This window comes from Perca fluviatilis, chromosome 1, assembly GCF_010015445.1.
Source record: "Perca fluviatilis chromosome 1, GENO_Pfluv_1.0, whole genome shotgun sequence".
Classification (NCBI taxonomy): Eukaryota; Metazoa; Chordata; class Actinopteri; order Perciformes; family Percidae; genus Perca; species Perca fluviatilis.
Genome location: NC_053112.1, coordinates 34,177,398 through 34,193,246, shown reverse-complemented (window position 1 = coordinate 34,193,246; position 15,849 = coordinate 34,177,398). Strand labels below are relative to the sequence as shown.

General features: G+C 40.1%; 1 protein-coding gene across 1 annotated transcript in view; it reads right to left on the bottom strand.

Annotated features, from left to right (window-relative positions):
* Positions 1–11,155: 11,155 nt before the first annotated feature.
* Positions 11,156–15,849, bottom strand: part of mtnr1aa (melatonin receptor 1A a) — a 47,264-nt gene continuing 42,570 nt past the window's right edge. Inside the window, exon 2 of the mRNA XM_039817092.1 lies at positions 11,156–12,672. Within this exon, the coding sequence (XP_039673026.1) occupies positions 11,804–12,672 (869 nt within the window). The 3' untranslated portion in view covers positions 11,156–11,803. The remainder of the gene's footprint in view (positions 12,673–15,849) is intronic.

Genomic DNA, 15,849 nt, shown 5'->3' with positions numbered 1-15,849 from the left:
GTGTAGGGAATAAATGGGAGATCGAATGACTCAGGACTGTTTTTATGTGACCCTCACAAGGGGAAGCATCCTTTCAGTCCACTGCTGGCAGTGTTTAATGTTTTATTGTTGTATTGTTTTTGTCATGTCGTTTTCATCATTCTGTTTTATTAAATCTCTTATTTAACTTTCAATTGGACCAAGCCTCTCCTTCCTCCTCAAATCAAACGAACACGTCGTTAAAATTTCTTAACATCTCCCAGAGGGCATTAAAGGAGAATTCCGTCCCATTTTTACGTTAATCTTGATCGCTATAAATATGCAAGTACTTTCAATTGAAAAAAACCCGACCTGAATCGGTCCTAGCAAACTGGAGTTGCTGCAGCTACCTCTACGAGCTTCCACTGAGCTAAAACAGCAGTTGTCGGGGCAGGTTTTAAAGTGCCTTTGTGCCTCTTAACAGACACAAAATGCAATTAAAATGTCTGTGCAACATGAACAGGGCCCTTACGTGACAACACAATGCGTTTTCAACTCAGACGTTGTTTAAATTCACTTACCCTGTCTCGATCCTGCCGGTGGGTAGCTCGCCCTGTTAGCTGCTAGCTGCCGCCCATGATAAGTGTGTTCAGCCAGGCTTCTGTGAAAATCATCATGCAGCAGTTCTGTGTGTATTTGTAGCTCATCCATTTTGTGTGTGATCAATCTGGTGTTGGTGAGTAGGAGGCTTGGCATTGTCAATCTGTAGTTCCTTTAGCCGCGCTAGCAGGCCAGACCGGGATTCTATAAATAAAATTGAATTGAATTGAATTAAGAGTAGGGCTGTCCCAGACGATTATTTTTTAAACTATTAATATAGCGATTATTTTTTTCGATTAGTTGACTAATGTAACGATTAATTTTTCGATTAATCTAACGATTAATTTTTTGATTAGCGATTATTTTCCCATTTCTCAATTATTAACAATTTACACAAAACAAATTTCAATAAGGTTCAAATTTCTATTTATTAAAACTGTTTAACACTGCACTGTTCAAGTAAAATTAATTTTTAGTGCAACCTGAAGCCAGATACAAAAATAAAAACTTAAAGTAAACAGAGCAAGTGCAAAAAGAGTAGCCTGTATTTACTTTTTTTAACAGTAGTAGGTAAAATAATGAATAAGCTCTTGTTTAACATCCAAGCTCTTCTTCCTTTAATTTAACTTTAATTATTTGTATCTAAAGGCTGGGTAAGCACTGTAGGGAGAAGTTGGACAGTTTTATTTTGTCTCGTTCCAGTGATTGGCACATCTTGGTGATGCTGTTGGATATGTGTTAGTGTGTTAGATGTATTTCCACTCACACACCCAACAACTGCTGAACAACGCCGACACACAGTCCTCGTCTTATCCACCACTCTCTCGCCTGTAGCCTACTACAGGAACTGACCCGAAGACCGACATTTTCGAGGCGGGGCGGCGTGAGATGAGAAGGCATGACACGGGAGGCTCCAGGCTGCAGCCATACAGTCTCAAAGTTTTCCCAAACTTGCGATCTTAAAGAGGCCGGCGGGGAACTCTTGTGGGTCGCAACCACTCGCCATACTCGTCCTTTCGTGCTGCTATCTCTGACTCACTCACTGGACCGTCGACCTGATAAAAAACTGCACGTAGGCGGAGGAGCTCGGCTAGCTTCAGAGCTAAGGCGGGGCTACAGTTTAGGTGTCCCTAGAACCTGCGTATCTAACAGTAGTTCCACATTACATTAGTTCCGCATTACATTAATTAATTTGCACGCAAGTTTTATTTATTTATTTTATTTAGTGACGCGTTGAAGCAAATTATTTTTGTCGACGCATTTACGTAATCGATGACGTCGACTATGTCAACGAATTGTCCCAGCCCTAGTTAAGAGGCACAAAGGCACTCTAAAACCTGCCCCGACAACTACTGTTTTAGCTCAGTGGAAGCTCGTAGAGGTAGCTGCAGCAACTCCAGTTTGCTAGGACCGATTCAGGTCGGTTTTTTTTCAATCGAAAGTACTCGCATATTTATAGCGATCAAGATTAATGTAAAAATTGGCCGGAATTCTCCTTTCACTACAGACGCAGTGAAGTTGAGAAAAAGGCTTTGCTGATGGCAAACCATAAAACAGATTTTTGTGCTTTAATTTTGGCTGACTATTTTACCCAAAAACCTCCTTGCCAGAGAACCGCAGTGTGAACCAAGTGTGTTCACAGTGTTTCCCTTGACTTGTTTATTACAAAGTTCTTCAATTTGCATAAAAGTTACTGACCGTAGCAAATGCAGTTGCATATTGGTAGTGTTGGTACCTACGGTAGTATTCGCTGCTGCCCCTCCCCAATGAGTGTTTTTAGAAGTTTTATTGCTTTTATTTGAGTCCAAGAGCCTGATCTCTGACCTGTTTGAGCAACTCTACTATCTCATTCAGTAGGGTGACCATGTTTTGATTTCCAAAAAAGAGGACACTCGGCCCAGCCTCGAGACAAATCCAGACAGGCTTCACAGAGGTTAATGAACATGCTTTATTATGCCTCAATGGTGCAAAAATAACTTCTAATAAAATAAAATAAAATAAAATCTGTAACAACCTGTAACAAAATAATAGCTCTCTTTTAAAATAAATAAATAATATGAAATAATGTTCTAAATATGACCTCTTCTGTGTTAGAAAATCCAGCTTCAACAAAATATCTCTTAATACCTTTTCAATGTAATAATATAAATAATAAAGACACTAAAACATATGTGCCAGCTTTGCACACGGGGCACTCCGCCTCCCACTTGTCCGGTCCCGACCAGGGCGGTACGTGGGACATTTTTTTTGCCGTTCAACTGTGAAGCTGCACTAGCTTGTTTTAGTCACAGAGCAAGGGAGAAGTGAGAGTGACGGCGAGCGAGTACGACTCTAGAGTCATAGTGAGAGAAACAAATTGTCTCCCTTGTGTTTTCTGACCATGGTGGAAAATCTTTAGCAGGAAACGCTTCGGCATTTTGTGTGCAATGCTGCTCCGCTGTCTGCTCTGGTCCCCTGTGTATGTGTGCGTCGCAGAGCCGCCCATAAGGCAGCCTCTCGGGAATTACGTCACACAACAAAGTACCGTAGTATTGTGTGCAAAGTGCCAGTCAGTTTAAGTACAAGCTTAATGGTCCCATGAAAAACAGTGAAAACCGGACATTTTCATGAATTTATAAACCCCCACCCCCACCCGGATGCCCCGGACAGTAAGAAGTGGACATGTCCGGGCAAAAGAGGACATTTGGTCACCCTATCATTCAGTGATTTGGACCGTGGTAAGACGGTGTCAGCTCCAACCAACCATTACATAAACATACTCGTGGGTGCACCCAACCAACAAAACCTATCCAGGCAGCAAGGCCTGCCTGGACTCAGTTGAACTTACACTTCAGGTACATTAAATAGAACAGGCATTCTATTGTGTTTCTCATTTTAACACAAGATAGACAATCAACCGTGTTAGAGTGCCTGGTAAATGTGTTTTCTGGCTTCCATTATTTACACCCTGCAGTGTCTTTTTTACATTTACCAGTGACTAATAAACTGTGCAATACAATGTGGTCAAATTATATTTTCGGACTTTATAAGATCATGATGTTTAAGCATTTACAACAGACCTGTTCGCGATGGATTATGGGAGCTTGGGGACACCACTTGTGCAAAATAAGCATTTCTGCATCTGTGGTTGCCTTTGGAGGAAATGGGACTGAAATGGGACAGTCCTTGTCGACCTGATATGATGTTTTCAGTCCAGAAATGGGGACTTATGATGATCTAGCCTCTGAATTGGAACACAGCCTATGCACATATGGAAGGGATGGAAACTCCTGACTTTGCAATTTCAGAAGGAACCTGCTGTTCCTGCCATGATTTAGTGTATTATAAGAGTACAAACATTAATTCATCTCAGCAAATTCATTCGACATCGACAGCACTTCAGTCAGAAAAAAAGATACGTTTTCTTTGCCTTGTCACAAGGCAGTCAATTACTTTAAGCTCAAAGTGAGTTCATCAGATTTTGTAATGATATGTTCTCTTAACTGTCCAGCATCAACATCTGTCAATTTTACATTGCTGAAACTATGGGTCTCTATCAGCTTGTCTATGTCTCACGCAAAAACACACACACACACACACACACACACACACACACATACACTCTTTTTTTTTTTTCAAAAAGCTTAAAATATTCTCACACAATTCATGTGAGGCATCAGTAAAATGAGAGAAGGAGGGGGTAGTGACCGAGTCCATAACTTTGAATAAAATTCTAGGGTTGGAATGATTAGCTAAAATTAAGTTAGAAAAGAACAAAGCTCTTGTCTCTTACTATTTTGAAAAAATGGAAAGGTTTTTCAAAACACAACACACAATTAGCACAACCTGAAATAATACTGAAAATACAGTACAGAAAATACTAGACTTACCTGCTGCATTTTTATAGTGCTTAAACCTGATTGGTGTGTCTACAAATAAGCAATCATGTGTTTGTGTACCTGATGGCTGTGTGTGGTTGGCTCCTAGGTGTGGTAATTTGACAGTCAGTGCTTTGGAATTGCAAGGAAGTGACATCATGATATACTTGTGGGTCTAATGTATACAAGTGTGTTTACTGTTTTGCAAATCACTGTGTGTATTGTTTTGCAAAAAGCGTGAGGCTGACATTGTGCTTATAGTGGTGCACATCTGGGCTGATGTTTTGCTCCTTGAGTGTAAGGTTTTGATAATTGTGTAATACGTTTGATTTCAGTGTGTAAGCAATCATCAAAAACTGTAAACTGCCTTTTGATAGTTGATCATCGCATCTTTCCAGAGTTCATGAAATACATTTAAACCATTTTTGTTCTCCGTTGATGTTCCTGTCTTCTACAGACTCTTTTTAAATCTTGGGTGGACTCGTTTAACCACGCCTGGTGTGATATCTTCGGCCTTTTCTCCTATATAGGGGGCAAGATAGACATCTAAACTACCATGCTGTTTGTACATTCAGAGCTACATACTTTTTTATTTCCATTTGATTCACTGATGTTATTGAGGTTTCAAACCTGTTGTAAATACTATGAAAAACAACATTTTACCATGGCATGGATACTTTGGATTTTTTAAATGTTATACAGAATATTTAACATCCTTTTGGACTAGTTCAGTAAAACAGTACATGATTCACCCACTTTAAAAGTAAAAATTTGGTAAGATGTTACGCATTATAGGAGATGCTGCAGACATAAGGCACTGTAGTGCCCTCCATAGTTCAATATCAAAACAGCCATCGTGCTTGCAATCCAGGAAAAGAGGGGAAGTCCTGTGAATGCTTATTTACTGTACTAATTCAATAAGGTGAATTTTTCTGCAGATTCTTCAGACTTTGTTTTTTTTCTCTGGTTGTGGGGGTTGCTTGGCACTACAGATAGTCTGGTGTAGTGGTGAACTACACTGCCTCCAGAATCCTGTAGAATCATGGGACTATATCTCAGCAGAGTTAAGAGAAATCTGAAACACACAAAAACAAACAATATATCTGGATTCATTTTGTTATTGTTATTTCTATATCTGCTAAGTCATGCATCATGATATTGATGTTGATTAAATGCATGTATACAGAGTTAATTCAACCAAAAGGGGCTTAATGAGATAAAAGAAATAAGGATTAGTCATCTCCATTAACAGTGCAAGAAGCCCTAGTGTGTTCACTGGAACATGCTTCCCTGGGATGCTTATGTGCATCTCTGAGAAGCATATCCAGCTGTCATGATAATCACAGATTGCCTATATTGGATTTAATTAGGCTACCCTGTCATGCAGAGGTACATACTTAAAAAAAACTAAAACTAAAAAATATTGGAAAATGAGTACAAGTTGAATTGTTCCAGCCGAACTAGGGAACCCACGCTATAGACACCGGGGGAAAGAGGCAGGTGTAGAATTTGTAAGAAGATATATTTACAACCTTAAAACCTAAAATGAAACAGTCACACAGGAATAAAAAAAAAAACTGAGCAGACGGAATCAGCGAGAGCAACTTTCTGTCAGTATGAGTGTGGCAGTGCTGAGTTCTTGTAGCCAGATTTCATAGTAGAATGGGAGGAAGCTGGTGAAGCGCCACTCAGAACCGGCACACCTGACTCTGCTTGGGTAATCATAGCCACATACACACACACACTGAGAGAGAGGGGAAAGGTTAAGCAGTGGTGGAGGCCATGACATGAATGGATGATATCATTTTATTAAATTGGGATGTTAGGATTTTTCTGGGACTTTCTGTACAGACTGTGAATAAGAGACAAACAGTGTATTGCTTGCTTTTTGTCACCGCTCCCTGCTGCTGCCACCAATAGATCTCGTCCGCTGACAGAAGAGCGATTTGTTCATGTAATTAGTAACACCTGGGCTTTTGAGTAAAAAAAGTAAAATGTAAACTGCTGTGAGACAAAAAAAAAATTCTGTATATACTGTATATCTGAGTGTGTGTTGTGTGTGTGTGTGTGTGTGTGTGTGTGTGTGTGAGTGTTTCATGGCAGATAATGACGTCGCCTAAAAGGTGATTGTTTAAATAAAATCTAATTATCTCGCAAAGTAAAAGTAGTATCACACTAATTAGGGCACACACATGTCACCTCACTCTATTAAGATGTCAGCCTCACACTCCCCTGGCAAGTGTTTCTTAAGAACACTAAAGGTGGCTGAACGGCTTCATTATCACAGTAGCATGCACATATGACTGGAGCAGCGAAGTCGTGTCCATTGAAACAGGTACCGCACAGGATGTTTAAATTCTCAAAGTAATAACAAAAAGGATTAGGACTAGAAAGAATGTCAGTATTGTAAGAGCCAATTGAAACATGATTCATCTTCGTGCCTTTCCTGGCAGTATCCTCTGATAAAATAACCCAGTGCTCACACACAATATTGTACACTCATACAAATAAAAAAGAATATGCTTGCTTAATGCCAACTACTCCTACCTAAATATAGCTCCAATTTGAAACCTATCCTCCCTCTCAAAGTAATATTTCCTACAATATCTAATATCTTCTGATATCTGTCTCTGCATAGATTTCTCATTCTGAACTCTCAAATGTCACTGTAGCTCATATTGAAATCATATAAGAGTTAAATGTGTCCCATAGAATTTTAACAATCCCAAATAGTTGTGGGTAATTAAACCAAAACAATCAGATGCAATGGTGCGTTCAGAGGCCTGTAGGCCTACTATAAGCAAGATTTGGCATTAACGAGCTAACTTCAGGTTCAACCCAAGGTTTTCTGTACCACGAAGGTGGATTAGTTGTTATCGGGTTCAATCGCCGTGGTAACTCATGCTGAACACCTAACCTGGTCGGGAGCAGGTTAAGTTGGAGATTAGAGACCCGGTGTTAAAGCACCGCCTACTGACCAATCAATACTCGATTGATAACGGCGTCACCGCTCGGTGCGAGGGGAGAGAGAGAGAGAGAGAGAGAGGGGAGGGGGAGAGGGGGAGAGGGGTGCACTCATAAAAGTTAAAACATTTAGAGGCCGACAACCCCGTTAACATTCACTGATGGGATCTTTATGAAAGATATAGATTTTAAGAGGAGGGAATTACATATAGGCTATTTGTCGGCTTCTTTAGCCGTGTGTCGCCAATACGCACATCGGTTAGAATTATGTTTTGATATTTTTTTATTTTCTCTCACGATCGCTTACCACTGCCAGGGTTTCAACTGAAATAAAAGGCTAAAGCAACGACAGTTCATGGAAAGCAAAAGTGTAATTATGGTCAGATCTTGTGCCTGACTGATGGGGAAGTGACCAGTGTAGTCTAATGTAGGCTATTATAGTGGGTATACTGTAGCCTACTGTATATTGGCCAGAATCTGCCTTTGGGGCAGGAGGGGGGCATATCATAGTGGGGGGGCCTGGGTTTCCTTCCCCAGGGAAGTTTTAAGCATCAACGACTTCATTTCCTGCATTCCGATACACTTTAATGCACCAATTTACAGTAAAAATACCTTTATTCAGCCTATAGATGTTAAGAAAAAAGCACGGACGACAATTCAAAATGTATCAAAAATATAATTGAAAGTAGCCTATGTTGTTACGTGTCATTGGGCATTTTTAAGTGGGCAGCCTATATAGAAATCCTGGAGCTTACTATCACGTAGACTACGCCACTGGAAGAGATATTGATAGGATAAGCGTTGTGATTTACGTAAAACAGCATCGGCTTTGCCTGTAAAACCGTGTTTGTGTTCTTCATATTTATGTAGAATTATAGTTTGCTCTTCTTGTTTAAAATATGCGACTCTGGTAGATGTTTTTGATTGGTCGTGGTGCGCAAACACCACCTCTTTTATGTGAACGCACGCGCCACTGGATTGGGAAACCCTGAGTTGACTGAACTAGTTGTTAACCACCGTCGTGACACGGGTTATGCGGGACCGCGGCTGTTAGGGTTAGTGAAGCCGGATAACTGAAAGAAATCCAGGGCCTGTTGATCTGGATTCGTAGTACAGGCCTCTGCTCTGCACCCGCTATTAAACTTGGGCGAGTACTGCAACGCAAATTTACGTCATGTCCTGATGCATTTTATTTGATCTTTTTTGTCTATAACTCAAAACGTTTAATTATGAAATATTGAATACAAATTGGTGATTGCTTAAAGGTTCATTGCTGAGACTTTGTTTTGTAGTTTTTATGTAGGTAAAAAAAAAATGTGTGTCTTTGGATATTGTGTAAGGTCAGTTTACAAAGAAGAGTTACATTTGTGCTACAAACAACGAAAATGGTCTCATAAATCAGTCATGAAATAACTTAATATAACAGTAAAAAAACAGATCGTCCTCACCCAGAAAACGACCGTATGGGTCAATTGTGCAAGAAGTTCATAACCACCCATAATTACATTTCTTGTTAGGCGGCCACCTCTCATGGCTGAAGTAATTATCCAACCTGTCCTCGACCTGAAAAACATAACTTTGGTGATAAAGGGTAGTTGTGTATGGCTTGAGACTGCAACAGGGGTGGTCACCCCCCTTAGCCAGCAAGTAAACCTTGAGTTTAAAATATTTTATCATAGTTACTGTGTGTTATCAAAGTCAAGACTAATTTAAGCTCAAATTAACACATTTTCCCACTCACTCTTGTGTAATGTAGTCATGAAGAGTAGTTTTGTTTTTTAAGAGATCTGCTGCTCAAAAGTGAATAAAGGCCCTAAAATTGACCCCTGGGGGACAACACAAGTCAACGACGTTGATGAAGTTTCCAATGAAAAATAAAAAAGCTCCTGTCTTGTAAAGGCGCTCAAGGCAGTGTGGTCTTTGTTGTGTTCTGCTTTTCAAAGGATTTGTTCTGCTAGAGCTTTGATCTATGGCCTTGCCACAGTAAAGCACACATTCTTTGTTCTTTTCTTGGTATCAAATCAGTAATGGAAGATGGGCCTAAGTCAGTGACATTGGTCATGTAACACCTGACTTTTCTCTACTTTATTGTTGTACATCCTGGGCTATAAAGATATGTGGGCCCAGATTACAGTATAACTGTTTGGGGGCAGTGTAAATCCCTGTAATTTTTTACATTTGGTCATCCACAACACTTTCAGTCATTTTATAACCCCACACAGCTCTTGGGATTAAGCAGATAGAGAAGGGGGGAAGGGAGTCTGCTGGGAGCTGGCTCTTTCAGCTTTTTGCTTTGAGGATGATGTTCAGCGGCCGTTATATAAGCCAAGTGGATTTCAAATACATAGTTGGGCCGTTCTCCTCTGTGATGCATGATGCTTTTGTCTGTGTTAGACTAACTGGGTTGCCTATGCATGCTATGCAACACACATGCAAAAGATGATGAGAAGTGCTTCCTATGCAGTAGAGTTTCCATAGTACACTGGCGCCCAACACCTATATATGTTCACCTTGAAATTTGCTTGCAGGCAGAACGTGATAGCTTCAGTGTTATCCTACCACAAATACGAGACATGCAAAACAGAGGAAAAATGTCTGACATCAGCCCTATTATATTCATTTGTTGTGTTCCATTTTGGATAAAATCACATTACTCAGGCAGATTTGTTGCAGAGCTGTCATAGTTAATCCTTGGCATAATTATGAATCTAGAGGATCAGCCAGACAACATAATTTAGGTATTCAGTGAAGGCCTAAGATAAAATTTTGAAATAATTTTTGTACTCTTAAATTATTTATTTATTTATGTATTTATTTTTCTGTTTTTATTCACTGAAATGATAGTAATAATATCTAGATAATTGTTAACTCACTTATTTTTGGTGGTTCAATATAACGGTCGTGGAAATGGACCAATCACAATTTTTCTTCTGTTGGTATCTGGGTGAAGGCAGGGCCTTCAGTAGCTGGACCGAATGCCTGTGTAATGCAAGTGAATGGGGGCATGCATTTGATAGGGACAGGTGTCTTAGCCAATCATATTTTGATGAGTCGTGGGTGGGATGATTTTCTCGCATCTTCCGGGCATTCGCGAATACCTTCCACTAGTTGAAGCGGCCCGCGAAAGTTGTCAGCGAGTGAGGAAGAAGACTTCAGTTCATTCAACGATAGAGAGTATTGATAAACCGTTAGAGCAGTAAATGGTGGCAGGTAGCCAAGAAGACTGTGTGGCTGTATTAACTTCATTTTCAAGATCGCCTTTTCAGGAAAAACATCATCCAGAAAGGTCAACAATCACCTACTTTTCCAGGATTAGTGCAAACTATCAAGAGCTACGAGAGGCATTTTCAAGCTAGCAGCTAAAGTTACAGTCCCTATCCGTGGCTAACAGGCAGCCCCTGCACCTACAAGCTGTAAGGCTACTGCTGGGATTGCGGCCTATCAAAACTGTGGTGTTTAGAGACCACCTTCCTGGTTTAACTGTGATGTACTGTACTTGCTTACACATACAATTTCCATCTGCACTGAGTGGTTATTTTGTTTCAATGATCTAAGTTAGTTAGTATTTCTTGCCCCCACTGAAGTTCTTTTTAGTGAAGCTGTGTACCGAGATCTCAGGAATTGCTTTGGAGAGTACATTGTTATGATAATGGTTAGGAGTAATGGTTAAAAATATGAAAAAGACCAAAGTTATAATCCAGAAATACTGCATGCATTTACAGATTTGCAATAAACTTGAATTTGTGAGTACATTAGACACAGGACTTAAACAGATACTCCATCAATATAAGGTTTTATTTTGTATATGAACAATTCCTGCATATCCATGCATACAGTATAATGAGCTCACAAGGTGGCAGCGCGCGTGAGAGAGAGAGAGAGAGAGAGAGAGAGAGAGAGAGAGAGAGAGAGAGAGAGGCTAAAATATATATTCCACTTATGTATTACAGGGTATAATACGACAGCAGCAACCCACATTGCAGTCCATTGGTAAAAATGTATGTATGTCTGTGTATATTTTCAATCAAGTTTTGTAGAATGTTTCTATTGGCCTGATATAATGTTGTCTTCATTTAACTGGAACCTGATGTATCTTACCATATATCTACATGACATGTTATACAAAATAAATACTTATATAATGTATAATACATTTATATCATCACTGTAAACGGGAAAACAAAACGTACGTCATATTTACTGTACTACAGTCAAACAAGAGACAAAGATAATATGCACCCCTGTTTTTACTGTGATTGTTCAGAGGTCCAATAGCACCATATGAACGTCTGTAGACAGCTCAGAGTATAGAAGCTGTTTTATATTAATATTTGGTAGTTTTTCTCACTCTGCCTTTTTCTTTTTTTTACTCTCAGTCACAGCACATCTTTTAATGTCCGCTCAGTATTCCTCTGAGTTCTGGATCAGACAGAGTCCACCTTGACCTGGTTATTGTTGGTCATGAGGGGTGACGGTTTACACTTGAGCCTCTCCCCTGCATCGTTGGAGCTGTCCTGGAAGAAGATGCGTGCTGTGCACACTGACACTACAATGCGCTTGTACTCCCGCCTGAAGTTCTGGTTCAGCACACCATACACAATGGCATTAAGGCAGCTGTTGAAGTAGGCCATAAAGTAGCTAGCCACAAATAACCACTCTGGGATGAGGGGAACCACCACCTCTGGTTTGATCGCTACGGCCAGACCGATGAAGTTGAGCGGTGCCCAGCAAACGGCGAAGAGCACAAACACTACAAACATGGTGATAAAGTTTCTAACATCATGTGGTGTTAGCTTGGGCCGGTTGTCCGGCTTGACTCGTCTCCTCACCTGTATGACCAGTATCCAAATGCGCAGGTAGCAGTATGTGACAATCATGATGGGTAAAATAAAGTGAAAGAAAACCACTGCGATAGTGTACGCTGAGCTGGCTGACTGCTCGAATGTGCAGGAATAAACCCGTGGGTCATACTGAAGTGAACCCACAAACAGGTTGGGCACGATGGCCACCACAGTCAGCGCCCAGATTAACATCACATAGCAGACTGAGTTTTTGTCACTGTACAGTTTATCATACTTGAGGCTGTGGCAGATATAACAGTATCGGTTGATGGCAATGCCGGTGATGTTGAAGATGGAGCCGATGACGCTGACGCCCATAAGGAAGCCGCTGATCTGGCAGTGAACGTAGCCCAGGTTCCAGCCATTGTTGAAGATGGAGGTGAGGACCAGAGGGTACGGGTAGATGGCCACCACAAGGTCTGCCACTGCCAGGCTCACCACAAATATGTTCCCTACAGACAAAACACACACCCACAGAGAGACAATGGAGGACAACATGAGTCATTGGCAACAGAAGCAGAGTGGATTGGTCATCCAAATGAACAAGACAGAGAGAGCATGAGTGACTGTACCAAAATAATGCCAATTTATTCATTCAAATTGGAATTGTCTGCCTGATAAAAAGGACTGTACCAATATTTTGGTTTCATATATAATAGTTTTAGCATATTTGCTTTCCTACCCCTTATTGGCAGCCCTTTATTTCAGTATGGAGAAAGCTATAGTACAAAAAGTATAGAACAAATGTCAACTTACAGAAGACATAGTAGAAAACATGATCATAGAAAAAACATCTGTAATGTCACCAAGGTGTTTTCTGACATGACAATTTCAAGCTTGGGTTAAGCTGTATTGCCATCTTTGTCAGATATCTTAAGCCAAAAACTCCTAATTTGGGAAATAAAGTGGAGTGGTAACTGCATTATCACAGAGCAATAACTTTAACAAATGTAAAACTTTCACACGTTTCATGTGATGATCTAAATCAATGTTCAAGGCTCTTTGGTTTAAAATAAAAGCACTGACATTTAAAAGCAAAAGCTTCCAGGCAGGAAGGGCAGTCCTTTGGAAATCCAAAAGCTATGATATGGCTGGCAGAAATTTAAGTATACATGATTTGTAAATATGCTAAAACATAATACCAGCACCTTTTGATACATCCATTTGTTTTTGTTGCTACTTAGTTACATAAGCCACAGGGAAAGGGTCTCAAGGCTGGATGTTGAGAGGAAATGCATCTTCAAAATTTGTCTTGCTTATGCGTATGTGCGCTTGTGTGAATGTATAAACACATTTGGTGGTTTTCTTTTGCGGGGTGCAACTGTTCCACCAAAAATAAAAAGTTCCTGCCCAAGACTATATTGCAGAGCCACTGTCGCTGCGTCCAGAGCTTAGCGCGACCCAAGGGGATTGTGATTGGTTCAATGAAATTCAAAAAGCTCAGAGCTTTTTATTTTCCTATCTTTCAATGTATGTGTGGTGTAGCCAGACCTTACGCCACAGCGCTGTGGAGATAGGTCTGGCAATGCAGGACTACTAAATAATGCATATTTGTAATTGCCAGCAAGGACATCATCTACAGGCCGGTTGGTATTTAAGGGCTCACAAGTGTATTCTTTCTTCCCAAGCTGATGGGGAAATTAGACACGGCTTGTTGGAGAACACACTGTTGCACATGGAAATACATGGCATGCCTTTAAGAGACAAAAGAGTAAAAACTCTGTGGAAACAGCCTCACGTTTGTGTGTGGGCATACACTGCTTTGTGTCTCCAGCTTTCCTTCATTATGCAGACCATTTTAGCATTATTTACCGTTGAGTGGCCTGTCATGATGATGTTGGAGGATCCTAACATCGATTTTCACAGCTGTCACTTATATATTAGGGTAAATTGTTGTATGTATAGAAGTGAGTACCATATTATAGTGCCTAATGACAAGTCCAGACCTAGTTGCCTATGTGACAACACCCTGTCAAAGATGACAAGATGCATTTACTGCATGTCAAATGGAAACTAAGCGCATCGTATATCTCTGCAATCACTGCACAGTCCCTCCAGCAGTTTGTGGCCTTTTTTTGAGATTGTTGCGGCCCAAAATGCCTGATTTTGCAGAAGCTTTTGTAATAAATTGCGATAAAAGTTGCAATGTCTTTTGTATTTTTGTTGCAATGAAGTTGCGATTTTTTTTTTTTGGTATAATTCTTGAAAAATATTTTTGTTGGTAAATATCAGATGTTCTTGGTCAGTGGCTCTCAGCGTCACATACTGACGCAAGGTCTGGCACGTGGGACTGCTGTGATTGGTTGAAGTCACGGGAAACTCCGGTAATTGGTCAAATTTGCGGTATAGTTGCAGTGAATGGTCAAAATTGCGAGTCACGCTGAATTCACAATGATTGGTTGAATTTGCGTTAATTGTTGCGATCACGACATCGCAAATTCCTGGAGGGACTGACTGCAGTGCAAGAGGCAATTTCATTTCTGTGCTGATGGACTGTCAGTATCAGACACACTCCCCCGACCTGCAGACAGACCTGTCATTCTCTCCTGAGCATGAGAAGCACTCTACTGATAAGCCCCATTGGGCTCCCATTGAACATACCAACCAGTCTACTGCCAGGGATCATAGGGGGCTATTCATTAAGTTTTGTCTTTTTATATCTGTCATTCAGCTGCCCTCTATAGGGTAATAGGTGCACTTGCTGTTGACACAAAATCCCATGTCTACTAGAGAGCTTTACTGTATGCATGTGTGTGCTTTTATTTTCATTTAATTTAATGTATTATATTTACAATGACAACCAGGGGCGGAGCCAGAAGTCATAAACATTGGGGGCTCAGCCCAAACCTAGGGGACACCAGGGCATGCTCACCCAGGGACATTTTCTTCTTCTCATTTAGGGCAGCTATATGCACAATTTTTAAGCTATTTGAGATATTAATGGAATAAAAGAATACCTAGAAATCTTACTATTTTTAAGTTACATAAGATAGGTATGGTAGGAATTTGGCGTAAACTGCATTACTAATCTTAAAACCTTTTTTGTTATATTATGCTGGAGTAGAGTTCACAGAATGAATGTTTAGCTGACAAATCTGCTACATTTGAATCCATCCCATAATAATCTGGACTGCTCTAATTGTGAATAAATGATCCCAAAAAGAACATTTACTCAATTATATTAGATCACTTTAGGGAATAGCATAGTAGTAGCATAGAACAATTGAAGGTATTTTTTCATTTTTATTCATGGTTTTTGAAAAAAACATTCAGAGCTATCTTTGTGAGGACCTTAGGAGTGACACCACTTTTTTCCTATTTAAGGGTTAAACACACCCTATGGAGTTGTCTTGTCTCCCCTGTGCTCATGTATGTACATGTAGTTGTAGAACGTGTGTGGGAGTAATAAACAAGATATACACAAAAAACATCATCAATACACTACTCTATAGTGCCACTACTGGCGAAAAAAGGCTACCTCTAAGACCTCTAAGATTATGGATATAATAATCTTTAGGTTAATAGTTGTGTAGGATTTAGGCATTTAATTGTGATGGTTGAAACAGATTTAGATTTTTTTCAGACAACTGGATCCAGCGAAAAACAAGCTGTAAACACAACACTGACAT